This window comes from Globicephala melas, chromosome 15, assembly GCF_963455315.2.
Source record: "Globicephala melas chromosome 15, mGloMel1.2, whole genome shotgun sequence".
NCBI lineage: Eukaryota > Metazoa > Chordata > Mammalia > Artiodactyla > Delphinidae > Globicephala > Globicephala melas.
The window spans coordinates 51,283,198-51,306,329 of record NC_083328.1 but is presented as its reverse complement, the minus strand read 5'-3'; the positions used below and the strand labels follow the sequence as shown (position 1 = coordinate 51,306,329).

Sequence of the window (23,132 nt, the reverse complement as noted above, 5' to 3'; positions counted from 1 at the left end):
TTTGTCCTCATCCTAGAAGGCTGTCAAAAGATGAATTCAAAATATCCAGCATTAGCAAAAGCCTGTCAGGACAAAAGCAGCTTCCCTGCCTGTTACCTGTCTAGGTTTGATGTTCCTTGGAGTTTGTGCCTGATCATTCTTTAAATTTTTGTGATTCTTAGTTTCTTTAAAGAATATAGTTTTTAATATCAAGTTCATCTTTTCTAGTTGTTTTCAGTGAGAAAGATGGCCCAAATAACCTAACCAGCCATTAACAGAAATATAAAATTCCCACATAGTGTCAGTTTGGACATCATTTGAACATCTGTATCAGTCAGGGTTCAACTAGAGAAGCAGAGCCAGTAGTAGATTATGTGTGTGTGTTACAGGGAATTGGCTCATGTAATTGTGGGGGCAGGCTATGCAATCTCCACAAGGCCATCTCTCCATCTAATGCTGGACCCTGGCAGGCAGGCACACAGGCAGTCTGGAAGAGAAGACCATGCGTGGGCTTGGCAACTAGGATAACCTGCAGAAGCTGAAATTCTGTCACAGAGCTGAATACACACACACACACACACACACACACACACACACACACACACACACACACATAAACACACCTGACCCAGGAGTTAGAAAAACTAAAGGAAGACCCAAGGAGAAGAAAAAGTGATTACAGGCCCAGTTGCTGCTTCACCCCAACAAGACAAGTCAACAGATCAGCAACAGTGCATGTGTGTTACAAAGTGGATGCTGCCTCTCTCATCAGCCCTCCAACTCTTGGGAGAGTCTTCCTTGTAACCCACTCTAGCAGGGAACATACAGGAAGGAAACCCTGGCATATGTCCAGCCTAGCTAAGTTGGCACATTACAAAATCATCACACTATTATTTTTAAATCAGAAATTTTTTTATTAATTTGTTTTCTTTTTAAAAATTAGATTATATGATTACAGGAATCCAACATGGAAACAAATCTCTAGAGCAGAGAAGAGGCTGCTCCTTAGGCCTGCAGGGCATTCCCCAGGCTGCTTCATGGATTTCTGTTATCTGTTGGCCCCTGCAAGACAACTGAGTTTGAGATTTAAATAGAATTGGAACTGAGATTCCCATGTATGCCATTGATTCCTCCCCCTTTTCTCCATCCCATTAACTTTCTTTCCCCTTCTTTTGTCTTTATTTTCCTTTCCTAAAGATGAGAAAATATGGGAGTATGGTGATGGGCATATTGGATGGAGGGGAGGGGATCCAAAGACAATACCCACAACATGTTAGAGTAACCAGTGTTTGTGTTGATGGGGTTGAGTCTTCCCAACAAGCACTGAGTTTAGCATCAGGCATAGGATGAGATGGACTTCAATCTCACTGACTTTCATCTGCCTTCCTACCATAAACTGGAAGTCCACAACTATGGATAGCCCACAAAACCTTTGGGATTTACTTCTGTTTCTACTCCGTGTGCCTGTCATTGTGCACGATTTATATGAATTTTACCAACACATGTTAGATGTCTTGTTCCAAATGTATCTCTAGTTTGTTTTTAAACCCCTGCTTTGGTATAACCAGCATAACAAAAATAGTCAAACACATTATTAAATGTAAAAATTTAATTGATCTCAGGAAACCACTATCTGATTTTTCTATGACCTTCAACATTTTAAGGGGAGGAATGGCCAGACTCAAACCAAGAGAAATATTTACCTGTAGAATATCCAAAGAGGAAATGTATTAGTGCTTTGAAATATTTGATGAAGCAGTATGTGGAGACTAGAGAAAAGTCTAATGCAAAAGGGCATATGCTGAAGAAAGTTTCAGTTCAAAATAGGAAAGCAATTTCTCAGAGCAACAGTCACTTTCTCTATTTTCCACGTATTATGCCTAAAGCCAAATTAATGTAACAAATCTACCACTTAGAGTCCTGATTATACATCTTCTGTCAGCAAAAATCAATTGACACAAGCTTTTGCATTTATTATAATCATTTGCTGAGGATAATCTTTGAATTTGACAAGGAATTTGAATTTGTAGCTGAAAGCAATACAAATAATATTTTAATATTTCAAAGAGTTTTATCAATAGAGTTGGTTTTATCTTTTGCTAATATTTATGATAGAATAGTAAACAGTTCATCACATTTCTGATAGTTTAGATAGATTCTCCACTACATATTCTCTATGGCCATTTCACACACACACACACACACACACACACACACACACAAACACACAACTTGATACACTTGGGGGGAATCTTAGAGTGTTTAGCCATTTGGGCATCAAAATAGATTTTGACCTAGTTAATCATGCTAGTATATGGAAATTCATGTCTAAGATAGTAGCCAGCAGAATGTACATGTTTTTTGTGACATACAGAAAACAGGAAATATGTTAACTTCTAGCTTTAGTTGAAAAGGATTTCACTAGGTTTTGGGAAATACAAAATGAGCTGTTTTAATTCTTAAATTTTTTACAGGGGTCTTTGTTTTCAATGGAATCAAAGCAACCCTAGGACTTGCAAAATATTATGAAGCAGTTAGGACATCTTTATAATTGTTAAGCTGCCAACTGCAGGTAAACCATCCTAGCCAAAGCCACCGCCATCTCTCACCTGGATTTCTAAATAGCCTCCTAAGGGGTCTCCCTGCTTCCACGTGTGGACACTCACAATCAATTCTCAACGTGGCAGCCAGAGTCATCCTTTGAGAACATAAATCAGACCACTCCTCTCTTCAAGACCCTTCCATGGCTCCCATATTTTTCAGAATAAAAGTCCTCAAGGTCTGACATGATCTGACCCCACTCAGCTGCAGCCCCTCTTTATCTCCTTGTTGACATATTCTCTGCTCAGGCCATCCTGGGCTCCCTGCTGGGCCCCAATAAGCCAGGACAGTGCCACCTTGGGCTATTGCACAGACTCTTTCCTCTGCCCAAAATGTTCATTGCCCAAGTGTATGCTTGGGCAACTCTCTCCTGTCTTTCAAGTCTTTGCTCAAATCTGTCTTCTCAAAAAGGCCTTCCATGACCACTATTAAGTTTACACCACCCTCCACCACTCTCCCATCCCTGGCATCTCCTTTCCCTTTTATTCTGCTCTACTTTCTGGTGTTTATAGCATTTGTCACCTCTCATTAGGTCATTGAATTCTTTCTTAAGTGTGTCACTCAGCGTTGGTCCCTTCCCATTAGAATGTAAGCTCCATGATAGCAGGGGCTTTGACTGTTTTGTTCACTGGTGCTCTTGAGTTCTAAGCATCCAGGAGAAATTCCTGGTTCGTAGTTGGTGTTCAATACATATTTTTTGAATGAAACATGTCGAGGGCTAACAAAACTAATTTTGTGTGTTAAAAAATAGTTCTCTTTCTTGGAGAAAGAAAAGTAAAGCCATTAAGCTCAGACTCATCGGGCTGCATTGTTCAATTGCTGTCCACGACTCAGTGCAGTCTTTTCTCAGGTTTCTTGACAGTAGTGGGATTTTGTGGAGAATTTCTCAAAAGTAGTAGTTGTGATCATATTTAACATCTAATTCCTACAAAGGTAGAGAAGAACCAAAGAGAATTCAATTGCCAATTCCATTGCATTTGTGATGGGAAATGTTGGAGTAGATAAAGGAGCTTGAGGTTTTAAATCTCCATACTAAAAGGCATTCCAAGAGAACTCCCAGACAGATAATTTGAAACAGAAGATGACTCAGAAATCAGTTTCAATGTCACAAAAATGACAGCCTCCCTTTTTTTCCACACAGGGGGACGGTTCCTCCTCATTCTTGTCGGAAACTTGCCATGAGGATCCCTCTGTTTCCCCCAACTTTACTCCCCCCAACCCTCAAGCTCTCAAGTGATGACCAGTGAGACCGGTGTCCTTCCGGCCAGGTAGGACAGGATGGGAGGGGTCGCTTTTGAGAGAAGGGTGGCGTGTAGCCATCCGGTTTACAGCATCGTGGACTTGCTCCTTTGTTCTTCACCCCCCCTTTCTTTACATTCCCATCTTTTTCCTGCTATAGTTCGGGTGGGTGATGCATCCCTCATCTTTACGTGTCTTCCTCAGGTATTTATTGCTTCATCATTGTTCTCTCTCCTCCTGACATAAATTCCATTCTTCCATATTTTCTTCTTCTTCGTTTGTCTTTTTGTTTCTCTCTTTGCTAAATTGGCTTCCCCTTTGACCTTGATCTTTCTCTCTTACACTCACACTATTATTTCCACTTTTGAAACATTTTTAAAATTCCTCCTTCTCACAGTACTGGTTTCCAATCATATTACCTTAAAATCCAATGGGATTAAATTAACCCTCAGGGAGTCTTCTTGACTCACTCCACTCAATTTACCACACCCCTCCTTTTAAAACTACAGTAAAAGTCATTGTATTCCTAAACGGTATTTTGAGTTAAGGGGATAGCTCAGGAGTTCCTGATTCTCTAGAATCAAGAGCTCTTGAAAATATCTAACCAATAGGGATGCTTGGGCCAAGGGCTGCTGGCTAGAGCAAATTGAAGCTTGAAAATTAAAGAGGACTTTAACTTGCTAGAGGAAATAATACATCATGAAATCTATTGGATTCCTTTGCTAATAAGAAAACTGGACTATGCCATTGCAATGGGTGTATATTTCAGGGAGAAAAGAGGCTTTATAGTGATTCTAAAAAAAAAAAACTTCTATTCTGATATATGGAAAACAGGGTTGTAGTGAGATTTATAATGTTTTTGTCTTCAAGCACTTGTTGACTTGTGAAGCAGTGCAGTTCAGAAACATGTTGAAGAATTAGTGAAAACAACAATTTTACTGAGAAAGAGGTGTAAGTTCTTTCTCATCCTTTATATCAATTGCCACATACAGTGATGCTCTAGCTCAATTATTTTCATTTTGAATGAAAAAATGAATTACCTGGAGATCCTATGAAAATACAGATTCTGCTTCAGGAGGTCTGGATGGCACCTGAGATTTGTATTTCTGACTCGCTCCCAGGGAATGTCCTGGATGCCACATCTCCAGGGACCACATTTGACTAGCAGGGATCTAGTATATTCCTTCCTCCTGGCTGGAGCACCTGGAAGGAAAAACTTTAAGCTGCCTTCATGGTGTTTTATTGTATTTTAATTTTTTTGCCTAATCAAGAGCCTGACCCTTTGATATCTTTTTATTTTGTACTATTGATTATTATACTAGAAAGAGAAGCAGAGAATGTCATTTGAGAGCTAAGCCACGCCCTTAGCTTTTAGCTATGAATTCTGTCCATGTCCTCCCAGCAGTGATGATCTCGTCCCTGTGGTGACCTTGTGATAAAACTCACATTGGAAGGTGGGGTGGAGGAGGGGCGAGTACTATCAATTTCCCCAGGAAGATGTCAGGGGGACCTTGAAGCTGTCTTCCTCATTGGGCTATCAATGTTTAGGCTACCTTTTAAGTCATCCATTATAAGCATCATCGGATTGTGTTTTGCTGCACTTGCTGTTCCTGTCCTGGTATTTTTGAGAGTTATTGTGAAACATTTAACAACCCAGGTAGAGTATTGAATTCTCTCAGAAGAGGTAAATGACAGTGGAGCTCAGACACATGACTTGGGTTTTGTCTTTCAAAAAAATGCAATAGAGACGTAAAGGTTACATTTGGGTCACTGTACTCCATAAGGCTTGTGATGGCTGGTTCACAACTTGTTTTCCGTTCAGAATGTCAACTGACCTTCCTACTTAGCAAAAAATTATTTTCAAAAGAGATAGATATTCCCACAATACCTGGACATTATAAAAAATTCTTTAGTCACATAGTTAGTTTGACCCCTTTAGCTTCCCACATATAAAAAGACAACATAAAAATAAACCAATTTCACATTTTCCATGGAAAAATAGGTCTCATTGCTAAAATAGAAAAAAAATAATTACACTATTTTATATTTGAAAAAGAACAAAATATTCTTCTTTTATAGCAGTGTACAGAAAGTATAGTTCATACCATATTTAATATTTCCCCAAATGTTCCTTCCACACCTTAAACATCTCCATTGATAGACTAAACCTGAAAACAAAATGAATGAATAAAAAGTAATTGTACATAAAGCCATCACACATTTGCCAGAAAAGAATGAGTTTTTACTATAAAATTGATCCCAAGAATACTCATCATATAAATACTTGAAATTTCACATTTTTTAATTTGTGAATGCAAACCTTCAGGGATAAAAATATATTCCTTGTTATCAACTAAAGATTAATAGATGAAGCTGAACAGCTTAGTCATACTTTTAACCCTGGTAACTTCTATTTTTTAATAAATACAAATTACTGTAGAGCAAGATTAAAAAAAAACATACAGGGATGTTTGCTCATTGTGCATATGTATTAACCTTTAGGTAAAGAGCTATAAAATGACCAATTAAAAAAATAATGGTGGGCTTCCCTGGTGGCGCAGTGGTTGAGAGTCTGCCTGCTGATGCAGGGGACACGGGTTCGTGCCCCGGTCCGGGAGGATCCCACATGCCGTGGAGCGGCTGGGCCCGTGAGCCATGGCTGCTGAGCCTGCGCGTCCAGAGCCTGTGCTCTGCAGCGGGAGAAGCCACGACAGTGAGAGGCAAAAAAAAAAAAGGTAATAAAAATAAATAAATAAATAAAATGACCAATTTCTAAAAATGCTATTGGTATAGCTTTGGAAAATCATAAATTTATGTCAAGTATTAAGTGCTTGCTTTATTCTAAGCTATATCTATTTCAATAGGGAGTACAAATGCATGAAAACCACAGTTCCTACAATCAGTAAAACAAATAAAGAGCAATTCAAGGCCATAGAAGGATATTAACATTTTTTTCCTGACACTTAAATAATAAGAATAAGAAGAACTAACATTTACTGAGCACTTACTATGTTGACAAGCACCTTCTAAGCACATTACATGTGTCATCTTATTCTTGCCATTGTGCAGTTGAGGGAACTAAAGTTTTTAAAGGTTAATTACTTTACTAAAGTCATACAAGAAGTGCCAAACCTTGGAGACCCCATGTTTTGTATCCTTCAGTTTTCTCAGTAAATATCAGAAGCTATGATTTTGTGATCTAGTTGTCAGGGGTGTGAGATCACTTTCTCACATGTCGTGGGCAGGCAAGCAATAAGGGTCCACCGTCTGCCTCCGTACACTCATATGTGGAGTGGAGAGACTCCCAGCCTCTCTGTTGAAGGAGGCAGGTCTCTGAGTGGTGAGAAGGGGTAGACACCTGTCACATATAACAAAGCCTGTTTTGTTTGCTGGTGGGACACCCTGGCCTCCACAAGATCATGACCAAATCTTGCCAGGGATTTAGCCCCCAGACTGGTCACAGGAGCAAAGGAATTAACCATCATGGGCAGGATGTTCAAGTTTCTCAAAATCACTTGTTTTTAACAAACATCTGCGAGAAGAACATCTCTCAGGACTAGATGTTAGAAAACTTCCAGCCCAGTGAAAACAGACCTTACCTCCAGGAAGCCTGAACTTGAGAGGTGGGCAGCTGTTTTCTGTGTTCACCGCATCCAGCGGGAAAGCACTGCCAAGCAGAGGGGGGACTCTGAGGCGTGGTGGTGCCTGCATGGGTGGGTTCAAAGGATTTGACACAACCTTCTTCCCTACCTGCTGAACATGCACTGCTCCCCTGTGTGAAGCATCGGGATTGAGGTCAGACACCCTCACCTCCTCCCAACCTTGACTTGCCTTCTCCCCTCACATCTCTACTCACAGGCACCTAGCTTACGTGTACTGATGCTGAGCTCAACCAGAGACCCAGTGGGCTTGCTTCTATTGAGATCCCCTTCCCTCCACATTTTCTCTCCACATTCTCCCCTCTTAAATCCTTCTCCTCCCCCAGCTCTAGAGCAGCATCCTTGTTAACTAACACCTACTTCTCCCACTTGAAAAGTCCTGTCCTGGATTATGAGAAAGAAGTTTGGGTCCACACTAGTTTCTGTGCCACGGTCTATTTGTATTTGTTAAGGGATTATTTTTATGGCTTTTGTTTTTTTCATTCAAAGAATATTTACTCAGCCCTACTATTTACCCTGAGGTTACTAGGAAATCCAAAGGAACATTAGGAAAAGCAATATCTCCTTTTAGATTGTATCTACGTCTCAGTTAAAGCACAGAAAGGGGCTTCTCTGGAGCATGTGACAGATGACCCTGTTCTCCTTTTGCTCTGGAGTTAGAGTGAGGAGAACTGCTTTGGACTAAATCGTGAAAGATTTAAGCAAGAAACAAAAGTTTCCGAGAGAGGTAGAATATCTAAATACCTAAAGGGATTCCCAAGGGTTATTCTATGTCTCTTTGAAGATCTTTAAATGTGGCAACAAAGAGGCTGTCTGCAAGCAGGGAGTTGTGTACCAACTGGGTGACCTTTTTATGATCTCCTTTAGTCCATGAAGAATACGGTTAATTAAACTCAGAAGTTTGCCACTAAAATAATAGGTATGAGATCCAGAGATTTCAAGGTGTTGGAGGACTCATTAAATAACGTTGCATAAATATCATGCTGAAAGATTTAATGAGTCCATAGGGTCAGTTATAGAACAATGGAGCATAGATGACCTAGAAAAAATAAATTAGAATCGATATTGTGCTTCTGAGTTAACAACTATAGATTGTTATATGAACACCTGAGAGGGAAATTCTATAATTATATCTTAATTCTGCATGTTGGTTTTCTCATCCCAGGGAAAATGAAAATTGCTTAGTTTTCTTTTACTTGTCAGTTATAAAAATAAATTTTTATATATGTGTTCATTCCTGTGGTCTCTAGGAACCATGAATGCTTAAGTAGCTACAACTAGATAAATAGTGTTAATTTTTTCCTTTAAATCAACTAATATTTATTGAATGCTACTGCATAGCAGGCACTAGGCTGCATGCTGGGAAAACAAAAGGATGTAAAAAGATGCAACCTTACCAACCCCCCACCTCAAATTACAGTCTAGGGCAACACTGTCAATAGAACTTTCTGCAGTGATGGAAATGTTCCTTGTTCGAGAGTCCAATGCAGTAGCCACAGGTAGTTATTTAGTATTTGAAATGTGATTAGTGCAACTGAGGAATTGAATATTTAATTTCATTTAAATTTAAGTGTAACAGCGGTACGGCTAACATATGGGCAGCCCAGGAAGATAAGATGCTGAATCTAAATTTCTAATGTAATGTACCTTTCTACAAAGGATTTGTGTTGGGACCAAACACTATGATCATTATTATAATAGAGCTCTTTACAGGGGAGGAAGGGCTGACTCTTCTTGGGGAAACCAAGGAAAGGTTCCCAGAGCTGGTAACCTTTGACCTACAGGAGGAAGTGGAAGTTTATCCAGCAGAGGAGCAGGTAGGAAGGAATTCCTCATGACATTGTGACAAAGCCTGAGGTGCAAGGATCACATTACTGCTGTGGAATTGCATGTAATTTCATAATTCACATGTTGTATTAGTTAGTCTGTGCTGCCATCACAAAATATCTCCAACTGGGTGGCCTAAACAAGAGAAAATTATTTTCTCACAGTTGTGCAGTCTGAAGTCCAAGATCAAGGGCCCAGCAGGGTGGTTTCTGTGAGGCTTCTCGCTTCCTGGCAGGTGGTGCCTTCTTGCTGTGTCCTTACGTGGCCTTTGACCTGCAGTCATGCACAGAGAGGGAGAGAGAGAGACAGAAACTCTGGTGTATCTTCCTCTTTCTATAAGGACACCAGTTCTATCAGATTAGGGCCCTACCCTTATGACCTCATTTAACCTCCTTAAAGGTTCCATCTCCCAAAACAGTCACATACAATGAGGCTTCAACTTATGAATTTTGAGGGGACACAATTCAGTTCATAAAACATGTTTCAATAAGCAAATATCTTCTTTTCTGTTTTTCTTTTTTTACCCCGAGAAAAGGAGATATATACCTCACATTCAGCTCACACACATATATAGAAAACTATCACCTACTGATCTAGCATCCAATGATTTTAATCCTTGTTTTTTATTTGTCTATTAATAGATAACATAGAGTTCTGGAAAATTAACAAGCAAAAAAACATCTAAAGCAAAGTGTCCACCTCTCAGAACTCGAATGTAATTAAATATTCCTTAAGCAAACAGTAATAATTTTCCTTTATTCTCTGAGGACATTGATGAGCTGGAGCTGGTCATACTAGCTCAGAGGAACTCATTTTTAAATTTTCCAGGAATTCTGTGAGCCAGTTGTTAAACACAGACACTATTGAAAAGTAAATTATATAGATTTACAATTAAACATATCATACGAAAAACAAAGGGATCTATAAGGGAAAAGAATCCATATAAAATGGAATCACTTTGCTGTACACTTGAAACTAACAGAACATTGTAAATCAACTATACTTCAATTTAAAAAAAAGAAAAAGAAAATAAAACAAAAAATAAAAACAAAGGTAACAAATATCCCAAACTCACCACTGCTAATTAATTAAGACATTTCACTATTGCCTGTGCCCTGGAGGTAAGTTACATCTGTGGTGCCTGTAGGGTCACTGCAATGGATTCCTACCACACACCTCTTCCTAACTCTTTGTTCAGGGTCCTCACATTGGTATCTTGAAATTGGCTACAGTGAGTATATTTACACCATGGAAATCAACAAATGCCACAAACCAGGCTCTTTTTTTTCCCTAGGAGAACAGCCTATTCAACATTCACCAGTACACCACTGGCACAAACCTTACTGTTTTATGGCATAGGTTTTTCCCAGAATTGTGCAGAGTTCCTTTTGCAAACATTATTACCCGTCCTTTGTATACAAAACTTTCTACTGAAACATAATTTATTACCTTTTTTAAACTTTTTTTTTTTTTTTTTTTTGCTGTACGCGGGCCTCTCCCTGTTGTGGCCTCTCCCGTTGCAGAGCACAGGCTCCGGACGCGCAGGCTCAGCGGCCATGGCTCACGGGCCCAGCCGCTCCGCGGCATGTGGGATCTTCCCGGACCGGGGCACGAACCCATGTCCCCTGCATCGGCAGGCGGACTCTCAACCACTGTGCCACCAGGGAAGCCCCTAAACTGTTTTTTTCTAGGTTTCTTCCGCCAGAAAGATTCAGTGCTGCCTTGCTAACCTATGAACTCTCAAGCCCAGCATATATAAAATATTTCGGGGGTGGGCAACAGAAAAGTCTCCTCAAACCTAAGCCTTGACATAATTTTTCTAACCCATTCAGCAATGTCTTCCATCCGAAAATTGCCTCAGCTATAACATAATATCCCTCCCACTGCTAATACTACCCCACAGCGAATACTAAGCTAACACTTTACTTGTTCATTATAAAAAGGCCATTTTTTTCTTGCGGTACGCGGGCCTCTTACTGTTGTGACTGTTGTGGCCTCTCCCGTTGCGGAGCACAGGCTCCGGACGCGCAGGCTCAGCGGCCATGGCTCACGGGCCCAGCCGCTCCGCGGCATGTGGGATCTTCCCGGACCGGGGCACGAACCCCTGTTCCCGGCATCGGCAGACGGACTCTCAACCACTGTGCCACCAGGGAAGCCCATAAAGAGGCCATTTTTTTTTCTCTGCTAAGTTTTAAGTAACAATAAATGAAATAGAATAGAAAATTGCTGGGGTAAATAACAGTTTTCAGATGAAGTTTTATTTTCTGTAGGAAACATTTCTCTCCAAGGTTGCTTTTATTCCAAGTAAAAAGTGGCACAGCCTTTGAAAATGAAATGCCAATTCTCATTCAATCTTTTATTAAAACTACAATTAAGCCACACCTGTGTTCTCTAAACTCTGCAGCCCAGGAAGTGAAAGTGACTTGTCTGAGGTCACAGAGGGACAGCACTCAGTGCCTGCCCACATCTTTCACTCCAGACTGACACCCGGTACCTCTTGCTTTCTGACTACAACCATGTTCATTTATGATTACTTTTATCATCATCATATTGTATGAGGCTGTTATGAGGGTGATGAGAGAAGAAGATGTTCAAGCAAAAAAGATTAAGTGACTTGAAGTTTTCACCCATTCTCCAGGTGTGACTTACATGCACAAAAAATTGAGAATCATGAATCTAGGTTGAATTGAATCATAGGATGGATAAAATCCTTGGCATAGAGAGGGAAAAAAGAAAGGATCCCAGGACTTAGTTCCAGATAACTCTTCATTTTAAGAAGTCTGGTAGAGGAAAAAAAAAGCCTGAAAGGGACAGAAAAGGTACAACCTGTGAGTTGGGAGGGAAACCAAGAAGAATAAAAGGCGTTCCTATGAAGGCAATGACACATAGTGCCTACACGACTCAGTAGACGCTACTTTAGTGACCACGTGTCCTTTGACTTTAGTGACCAGGAGGTTATTGGTGCCCTGGGTGTGAGTGAGGGGTCACGGGAAATGTGGGAGTGGAGCAAAACAAGAGTGGAATGAACAGGACGCAAGGAATAGGAGATAGCTTACCTACCACTCTTCTCGAAGCCTAGACTTGAAGAGAAGCAGGAATCTGAAATAGTAACGAGGGATGTCAGGAATTGGGGGAAAACCCATTTGAAGAGAGATGAATGAGTACTTCTAACCTATGGTCCAGTCTAGTTTATCATGAGATTACTAAATAACATGATTGCCAGGGAAGAATGGGGAAAAAGAGATTTCACCCATTTACTGGTTGGCGGGGTTGTGTTTTCCTCTGGTGAATCAGTATTCAGCAGAAGGACAATATCTTAATGAGTGTGCAACATCAATTATCCAGAACTATCAAGAACAATAAAGAGCTTCCCTACACACTGTTTAAAGGTTAGGTTGTTTTCTCTTGCTATTTAGTACATTGATTGTGATCTTCAGAGCTGGTCGAGAAGGGCACAGAGCCTGCATGGCTGCCACACGAAAGCATCTATAGATCAAGAGACTTTCGCATTTACCATCCTGTAATTAGAATTCACTCCGCCTTGTGTAGCAGTGAAATTATTTTGCACATGATAAGCTGATATATTTTCTTTTCCTTTTAAGCTTCCTCCTTCCCTCTCTGCCATCCACCCCACCCCACCCCGCCCTGGTGGAGTCATGGCTCCAGGAGAGGCAAGGCTGGGACTCCCTTAAGGAGAAGACCCTCATTAGCAGGGCAGAAATCTTGCAAAAGTGAGATTTCAGGAGAGGAAAGGATTTCTCCAAATTTCTTTAGTTTCTTTTAACTCCAGGCCTGAAGGGCTAAGCCTTACTAAACACCCACCCTAGCACTCAGGACGTGACAAGAGGAAGAGGAGAGCCTGCCTTTTCCAACCCTAGGAATTGTGGGGAAAAGAAGGGAGAGAGGATAGAGCAGGAGGTAAGATTTGTATGTACCTCTCTGACTTCTACTCTCTGGGCCAAAATCTGGAAGATTCTGGACAGGGCTCACGGCTCCCATATCATGTGTGCCTTAGAAGGGACAGGAGCATTCCTGAGTGCCCCAGTGATGGGAAGCAGTGGTGGTGAGGGGGCCAGTGGAAGCCTAAGAACAAGACAGAGGTCCCGCCAGGTCCATTGGCCCAGACCATGGACTCAAGCAGTGGCTACCAATCAATCACCCCAAATGGCCAGTAGGCATTTGTCCATGGAGAATTTTAGAACAGCCCCTTCACAGCAGAGACCTGTGAGGATGTAAGGGAAGCCTGCCACCCTCTCTTCTCCCACTTTGAAGACACAGAGTTCTATAGAGACATAGCCACCATCTTGGGAAGCTAAAAATGGGAAGGACATCTTTGAAAGATTGCACTTTACCCAAAGAGACTGATTTATGTAAGAAACTTTTAAGACCAACCCTATAGGGAGCTGGAATTTTTAAGCAACTCTAAGGAAATTGTCTATTTCCTTTAATAGTTAGAAACGCTAGGACAGATCCCCTTGCTGTCATTGGAAAGGCTAGGACAGTTCCCCTCGCTGTCATTGGAAAAGCAGCTCCTACACCTCCAGGGAGAGTGGTTTGGGGAAGTGTTTCCACTGTGACTTAAATGACAACCATTTCATGGGCAGGCAGCTCAGGGACTGCGGTGGGCAGTGCCAGCCACTCAGAGTCAATTGAAAGGGAATGGGTCGCCTGGGAGTTTTCTAACCTGATTGCAGGTTTCCTGGACACCGTGTCCTTTCCTGACCCAACACCTGCTGTGACACAGATGTTTGTAATGAGGTGAATAACAAACAGTTTTGTGGAGATTGGGTCACAGGGGAAGAAAAGGCACCCTTGCCCTGGTGGCGCCCACCTTTCCTTATTCTCTCCTATCATTTTCTCTACCAAATTGAACTTTGATCAAATACTTCAGCAAGACTTTTAGTCAAAACCTTTAAATACACATTTTTAGAAGAAGATTTTTTGCTGTTTCAGGGCTGAAAATTATGCTCAGTTCTGCTGAGCTATAACCAGAAATTTGTTTTTTAATGTCCATTTCACATGTAAGAGCTCAGAATATCCTTCTGTTAAGAGCAGCTCTAAAATAAAATATTCCTAATAGACAGATTAATTAGACTGGCTCTTGACAGCCACTGCTCTGGTGTTATTTCAATGGGTTTATCCCACAGGTGTATCCATAGGTGAATGTGTGTCCCTGTGAGAGCACAGAGCCAGCGAAGCTTTCCGTGTGACCTGCCAGCCTCCTCTCCATGCTGACATGACCCCTAGAACTGAGGCTCAGCTGGGGCTTTCAGAAATAATCACTTCCTTTTCTTTAAACCTTGTGCCTAAATATATTGTTCAGTGTGCTGGCAGAGTTTATCATGATCATTTACATAACTACAATTCCTGCATATTTAAATCCTACTGGCAAACTAAAATGTGAAAAAGCTATTATGTGAGATTTTACAAGAGCCCAAGATGAAGCATAAAGACACCTAGGATGGTCCTCAACTGCACTGCACTGCTGTCATTGTGTTACCAGGATTCTGGCCTTCAGGAACATTCTATCTAAGGATTAAAGCTAATTTAGTTGGAAAACCTAGAGATTGCATATTGAGAACTGTTTTATCACGTTGATTTCTAATCTTGAAATTATAGTACTCACTTATCAAGGAGTAAAATAGAATATAGGTTTTGTTTTTAATTTTTTTTATCTCTTGAAACTGGAGGCAGTGAGTTTGAAAGTAGCTCTCCAATCCTTCATCTGTCCATTTGTCCATCCATCTATGATACATACTTGCATATATATATGTAAACATATTTTATATATATTTTAAAATATATATTTTATCTATATTGCACATATTTATATATATGTAAACATATTTAAAAGGCAGACTTACTCATTGTTTTGGTACATATCTCTAATCTAAACAAGCCTGTGTTGGTACTTAATAGTTTATTGTCAGTGAAATTGTATTACAATGCAATACAATAAGGGTATGAATGCCCCTAAATAGCCTCTTGCCCACTTTGAGCTTTGCACCATGTGCATTACCTATCTCTTAAATTTGTTAATCCATTGAATTTTTTTTCAAAACACATGTAAATGTTATTACACACATCCTCTACTATGACACCAACAAACAGATCCTCAAATGAGCACACCTCCCTGTGGCTTGCTTCACAGCTATCACACTGGCTATCCAGGTATAATGTCCATTATTTTAAAAATCCACTCCCCTTTAATTTCAGATCACGTGCTTCCCTTCTCTGTTGTGCAGATGTCAGATAAATGTGATTTCTGCTGTATTGCATTGTTTGTTCCAGTCTTCTTTCCTCTGTGTTCCTTTCTTTATTCGTTTTCAGCTGCTATTAATTTATACACAGTTAAAGGGGGAGGGAAGCATATTAATTGAAAACTTGATTACATAACCTTGAGGATTTGCTTGCATGTCCAGGAATGGCATTTCCCCTGATTGGTTTATCTGCCCTGACTTAATAGAGGATTTTTCCACTGGTCTGACAACATCATGTGTTCAGACTCTGGTGTCATGCTTTGTTATTCTCATTATTCACACAAAAATGTGTTGATGGGCTGTGGACAAATTAAATTTATAATCATCCAAAGGTAGGATAACAGAGCTATTGCTAACCCTGGTGATCTTAAGGTACAAAATTTTAGAAAATTACATAAACAATAAAAATTGCAAGGGGTTTTGAAAGAAACTGACCTACACCTTCACTTAGCAGATGCAAAAAGAGGCCCAGAGAGGTCCACATGCAGGTGGACAACTGAAAACTTATGTAAGAAAAAAGAATTTTATTAGACACTGGATGAAATTTGAATATTAAAAGTCAAAAGTTTTCTTCTATAGCAGCAGTAATCTCTCCTATATATATAATATATATACATATAATAATTATGTAAAAATTAAAACCACAGAAACCATAAAATATAGAACATATATTTAAAAAAAATTTATGTGAACTATGTATAGATATTCTTAAGGAGTCTTGTGGATTTCTTTGGGACAGATTCCTAGAAGTGATATTTAAGTGATTTCTCATAAAATGATAGTGAAAAAAAAAAAAAGACTCCAAGAATACAAAAGAGGAGATAACTGTGTTTAGAAGATCAATATAAAATTGGAAGATAGAAGGCAAATGGAAGGGAGGTAACTGATTTTGCAGAAGAAGGAAGGAGAAAGCTAAGTGCCCGGAGCACAGGATCCCAACAGAGAGAGGCACCAGAAAGAAAACTGAAGGAAGCAAATTATCAAAGAAATATGATAAGAAACATTTTTCACAACTGAAGGACATTAGTTACCAGATCAAAAACCTCAGCACCAAGAAGGGAAGAATCCACAGTAAGTTCCAAAGCTGGGAAGTTTTGGAACATCAGAAACAGAGGGAAACTTCTAAATGTTTCCATAAAGAAAACTACAGGTCACAAGTTGAAAGTCAGAATGGGGTCAAGCTTCTCTACAGAAACTTTGGAAAATTGAAGGGAGTGAAGCAATGTCTCTATTAAATGATTTAATGCAGAATTGTATATCTGGACTCTTAAGCAAGAGAGTAGAACTGAAAAACATGTGCAGACATGCAAAATAGAATACCACCTATATATTTTTCTAAAATGCAGAACAAACTCTGTGTTTCTCTCTGTGTATATGCATAGATATGAATATGAAGAATAGAGAAGTTCTGGACATTTACACACCAAACTTTTAAACCGTGGGTAAACTTGATGAAGGGGCTGGGATTGGAAAGGTGGTCAAGGGGTACTATACAGCTTTCTATATTGTGTGTTTGCATGTGTTTCTTGAAATAATGTATCTCTATATTATCTGGGTGATCAAAAATATTCTGAATTTTAATGTAAAAGTCTCCATTACTGCTAAAAGTTAGTTCTAAATAGGAGATTGTTTGAAATTTTAAGCTTTTCTCTAACTGTTCATCTGGATCCACTTCTTTCAAGTGCCCTCTTTCTTTCTATTTCTAGCTTTAAAAAAGCCAATTTAGTCTAAAAGGAGCCATTATGGTTCCTGGATATCATTGCATCTCTGCTAATGAGCCCTTCAAACTTGATTGGTTTTTAGTAGAATTACTGTGATTCTGAAGTCACCTGTTTTCCTCAGCCATATAAAAACCTACATCCGTTGCTGATAGGATCTAAGATGTGAAAACATCAAAAAGCAAGCTGGAGAGACCTGAGTTTCCAATAAAAACAAATAAAGACTCTGTATAACTTTTAAAACATGTTTAAATGAGTCAAGCCATGGAAAAGAAATTAAGGAATGCTCAAAGGACAATTTCCAAGTGAAAGCAGGAACCCAGAGGGCAGTAAAGCTGTCTTTCAGCTTAAAAGTATCTGTCAAATTGACATTGAGCTTAGATTTTTCATGATGTGTGGATAGTGGGAAAACAGAAAGTGAAGTAAAGTGAGGAATCTATTAAGAGACCCACTACATAAACCTGGAACCACAAAGGGCCACACAACCTCAGAGCAGTCATGAATAAAAAAATAAACCCATCATCTCAAAGAACTGCAAGAAAATTGTTGATCTCAAAACTAGATGTTGAAGACAGGTAGAAAAAATTCTTCCTGAGAATTCATGGTTACAAGCTCTCCCTCATGTGGGCTTGAAGCCTGAATTCAATTCACACCACCTGACAAACTCAGAAGTTAGTGTAAATCTGTCTCATCCTGGAAATCCTCTGATCTCCTGGCATAATTAGTTTGTCTGTAAAGGAGTCTATCTTCAAATCATGCTTAAGCTATTACTACATTTAAAGTTCCGAGAAATGTCAGCTTATCAAAGCAATTACAATGAATATAAAGAAAGTCCATAAGTGAGAACCAGCAGAAACAAAATATAGTGTAAAAAGCCCTGTAAAAACTTAATATTCTGGAATTATGAGAAAAAGAATGTTAAACAAGTATTGATATTTTTAAGACTGACAATAAGAAAAGATTAATTGACTTAAAAATGATGTATATTTGAAAACAAACTGATTTCCTATAAATGAATATATGTTTAAAATTCAATGCATTATTCCAACAAAAGAGAGAGAAGTAGTAAATTTTTTAAAAAGGTCTATAATATTATCCAGAATATAGCAGAGTGTCAAAGAGATGGAAAATATGATAGAGAGATTAAAAGGCATGAAGGATAGAGTGAGAAGAGGTGAGCAAAAATTAGGGCAGTAAAATATTTGAAATATTTGAAGAGGTTATGTTTCAGAATTGATGAAAGACACAAACTCATAGATTCAGGAATCCTAAGCAAGACACATTTTAAACAATTCTATATCTAAATACATCATATCAAAATTTCCGAAGACCAAGGAAAAAGCAAATATCTTAAAAGCAACTAAAGAGAAATTACTTTTAGAGAAATGACAATTAGATAGATAATTGGTTTCTCAGCAGTTAACAGTGGAAGCAAGAAGATAGTGGGATAATATCAACAATGTGCTGAAAGAAAATTTTTGCCAATCTAGAGTTTTATACCCAGAGAAAGTATCACTTTAGAGTGAAAGCAATAAATGCATTTTCAGCCCTGCCCAGGATGACTGGATATGGTGGGGGGAGAGTATGGCAGAAAGGGCTGAGAGTTTGCCACAAGTAGACATTCACTAAAAGAAATAATAAATCTATATGCTAGTCAGAGGAATTAAATAAATACAACATACATCAAAATGTTCCATTTACAAATAACAGAAATTGTCAGCTCAGCTTGTTGGATTTTTTTTAATTAAAAAAATGTTTTTTTATTTAGTTCCTTTGCTTAATAAGAACATGTCTGAAGAATAAGGGTTAGGAAAGAAAAGAAAAAAATATATCAGGCAAATACTAACTGAAAGAAACCTGCTTTAGCTATGTTCACATTAAATAAAATGGATTTTAAAGCAAAAGCAAAGAGGACTGCTATGTAATGATAAAATGTTCAATTCTCAAACAGAATATAAACTTATGTGCATGGGATAATGTACTCTTACAATGGTTAAAGCAAAAAATATTGACAGTATTGAATCTACCTCTCCTAGAAAATATTTATATTTCTCTCAGTAATCAATATTTCAAGCAGACCCCCCAAAATATCATCAAAGTATACAAGATTTGGGTAAGACAACACAATTAGAAACTTCATTAATGTTTGTGCATACATATGTATATGTGTGTGTACAACAAAATGAAAGCAAATACAAGGAAAACCTCATAATTAAAATATTCCTATTAGACAAAGATGCCCCCTGTTATTCCCTTCTATCCAAGAAAAAGAAAAGAACGGTATGACATTTAAATAGTAAGTGAAGAAAAATATAATTTGCAAATGCTATGAATCTCTATTAGAAAGGATTTCCAGAAAAAGTATTTTAATTAATGAGTTTAGCAAATTTATTGACTAAAAAATCAATATACAGAAATCAGTTGCATTTCTATAAATAAGTAGTAGGCAGCTAGCATAACTTTAAAATTCACAATATTAGAGCAGATATACTATACCCACTAATAACTTTAGCAACATGTATTGAAGGTTATGGGAAAATATATAACATTTTATTGAAAAACATCAAAGACCTGTTATAATATGCTAAGGAATTAGAAGAGTAGATAGCATAAAAATGAGTTCTTCCAAATTGATCTATAGATTAAATGCAATGCCTTAAAAATCCCCTCAATATTTGTAGAATTTGACAAGGTGATTCCAAAATTTACATGGAGGATAAAAGGCCCAGAAATTGCTGAGACACTCCTGAAGCAGAACAGAGTGTAAAGACTTAACACACATAAAGAATCATTATGAAGATAAACAAGGTCCTACTGTATAGCACAGGGAACTATATTCAATACCCTGTGATAAACCATGATGGAAAAGAATATGATAAAGAATACACACAACACACATATCTGAATCCCTTTGCCGTATAGCAGAAATTAACACAACATTGTAAATCAACTATACTTCAATAAAATATTTTTTGAAAGAACCATTATGAAAATATAGTAATTAAGATATTGGTGGAATATTGGCAAATTGAACATTGGCACAAATAGATGGTCCATAAGCAAATGCACAGAGATGTGAAAACTCCACTTATGATAAAGTTGGCACTGGAAATCAGTGGAGAAAGTCAGGCTTTTTGAGAAATGCTGTCAGGACTATTGGTTATTGATATGGAAAAGAAACAAAATTGGATCCTTACCTTGCACCATACACAAAAGTCAAGTCCTGCTCTTGATTGCTCTTCCTGCTGTCAACCACCATCCCTCCAGATTTCCCTGTGGCTGGTTCCTTTTTCTTCAGTCCTCAGTTCAAATATCAACTTCATATAAGGACCTTCCCAGACTACAGAATAGACTAACCTCCTTTCTCTGTTTTCTTTTATTTGTGGCACCATTCACTCTGAGAATATCCTATTCATGTGGTTACTTGTTTATTGCCTGCCCCACTTCCACACAAGGGCCACATCCCTTTTATTATTGCCCTAAGTACTTGACATATAGTCAATTAAAAATAATGGAATGAATTAATATTTTTTGCCTAAATATTTGGGGGGAAAAACTAGCATTTATTTATTTTTTCTTTTTTATTAATTTTTATTGGATTATAGTTGATTTACAATATTGTATTAGTTTCTGCTGTACAGCAAAGTGAATAAGTTATATATATACATATATCCACTCTTTTTTAGATTCTTTTCCCTTTGTAGGTCATTACAGAGTATTGAATAGAGTTCCCGGTGCTATACAGTAGGTTCTTATTGGTTATCTATTTTATATATAGTAGTGTGTATATGTCAACCCAATCTCCCATTTATCCCCCTTTCCCCCTTGGTAACCATAAGTTTGTTTTCTACATCTGTGACTCTATTTCTGTTTTGTAAATAAGTTCATGAGTACCATTTTTTTTAGATTCCACATACAAGTGATATCATATGATATTATCTTTCTCTGTATAATTTTTTTTTAATTTGGAAAACAATACATTTCAAAGAGGCATTTACTTCATTTATTCATTCAGCAAGTATTTATTGAGTGTCTACTATGTGTTAGGGCCTGTGCTAGATGCCAGCATGCAGAGTGAACAGTTAGGTAGCCAGTAACCTCATACTGGGAATGGACGGGCCTCAGCTGTTAGGTGCAGGGGCTTATGAAGGTTAAAGTAAAATCAAGAATGGAGTAATTTGGAGGCCAAGATACTGAAGAGCTAAGGGGAAGATTATGGGTATTTCTCTTCACTAGTTCTATAGTGACACCTAAGGACAGCATGAAGATTAAAGGATGAAAATATCAGAGGTAAGGAAAGCTTTAGGACACAAAGGCCATCATTGCATCAATGCCAGTTTCCAGCAGAAAGCAAAAATAAGTGGCAACAAAGCACGAGTCGCTGGATCAGTTTCTGAAACAATGGTCCTACATGTCCCTAAACACTTCCTCATAATTGTCATTGAAACCCCCAGCTGGGAAAACCCTTCTGAATCCCAAGACTCATTAATGAAATAATGCTTCTACTTTTGGTCTGTAAGAAAGACCAAATGAAAGAAAAATGAGAAGTGAACTGGGGAGAACAGAGATGTCTCTATAATATTCCCTGATACAATGTTATATAAGCTTCCTAATCAATTAATATACACTTTACCCAGTTTTATATCATACTGAAATATTAATATTTGATTTGACATGTTTGTGGCCAGTTTTGAACAAGGCCATTTTGAACCAGTTATGTCTTGATGTGGGGCACATGCCCCAGTTGTATCTTTGTTTTTATGGGACTCTCTGATTCATTCATATTCTTTTGATTTATACCATTTCTAATAGAGAACATGTTCAAAGCAAGAAGGCTTTCTATATAAGGGGTGAACTTATCCTCTACAATCTCTCTAAGATAGTTCAGAAAACCCTTGAGGAATTTGCACATTCTAACTACCATGGGACACTTCTGACCATGTTGTAAGGTCATCACAATTGTCTGCTAGTGACCTTTTGCTCCTTAGGTGCCTAAATGGGCAATCCTGGTTCTCAATGGCTTTTGTTACCACCGCACTAGGTTGGCAATGACACCTACCAACACGTCGCATCACCCATCCTTGGGGAATCAGTTTTGCATCTTACCTCCTTGCTTGTTAAAAACCGATGCGTTCAAGGGGCGTATATACACTACCAAATGTAAAATAGGTAGCTGGTGGGAAGCAGCCACATAGCACAGGGAGATCAGCTCCGTGCTTTGTGACCACCTAGAGTGGTGGGGTAGGGAGGGTGGGAGGGAGACGCAAGAGGGAGGAGATATGGGAATATATGTATATGTATAGCTGATTCACTTTGTTATAAAGCAGAAACAAACACACCATTGTAAAACAATTATACTCCAATAAAGACGTTAAAAAAAAACCAAAAAACTGATTCATTCAGCATTCAGACTGTTCATGCTGAGTATAAGATAACCAAAAAATCAATCTGTATTTTTTAACTCAAAACCTCAATTCTTTCATTTAATATTAAACCACAGATTGTTGGACCTCTAAGTAGGTCACACATTGTGTTAAGTGATCCAGCTCCGTCCTCTGCCATCTGGCTACATGAATCAATGTCAGATGGATGCAAATATATCTCTGAGAGAGGACCTTGGGAAACATTGCTGATATACCAAGCACAGACCCCAGGACATTTACCTACTCCCAGAAGAATGATTTCAAGGTAAATCCAAAGACATCACAGCACAGGTTTAAATACTGGCCGCATGATTTCACTGTCTATTATTTTCATTTGATGCTAAGAGTCTGAATAAGCTCTATCTCTGTTTCATTTACCTTAATTTTATTGCATGCCCAGAAGTTCAAGGGAATTCAAGGACAGCA

General features: G+C 38.5%; 1 protein-coding gene across 2 annotated transcripts in view; it reads left to right on the top strand.

The window, feature by feature from the left end:
- The window catches only part of PLCB1 (phospholipase C beta 1), a 692,666-nt gene that overhangs the window by 626,178 nt on the left and 43,356 nt on the right, over nucleotides 1-23,132 (top strand). The window contains exon 32 of one of the 2 annotated variants that reach the window (XM_060284359.2): nucleotides 3,722-3,848. The exons of the other annotated variant lie outside the window; for it this stretch is intronic. Coding sequence (XP_060140342.1) covers nucleotides 3,722-3,817 — 96 coding nt within the window. The 3' untranslated portion in view covers nucleotides 3,818-3,848. The remainder of the gene's footprint in view (nucleotides 1-3,721; nucleotides 3,849-23,132) is intronic. 2 annotated transcript variants of the gene reach the window in all.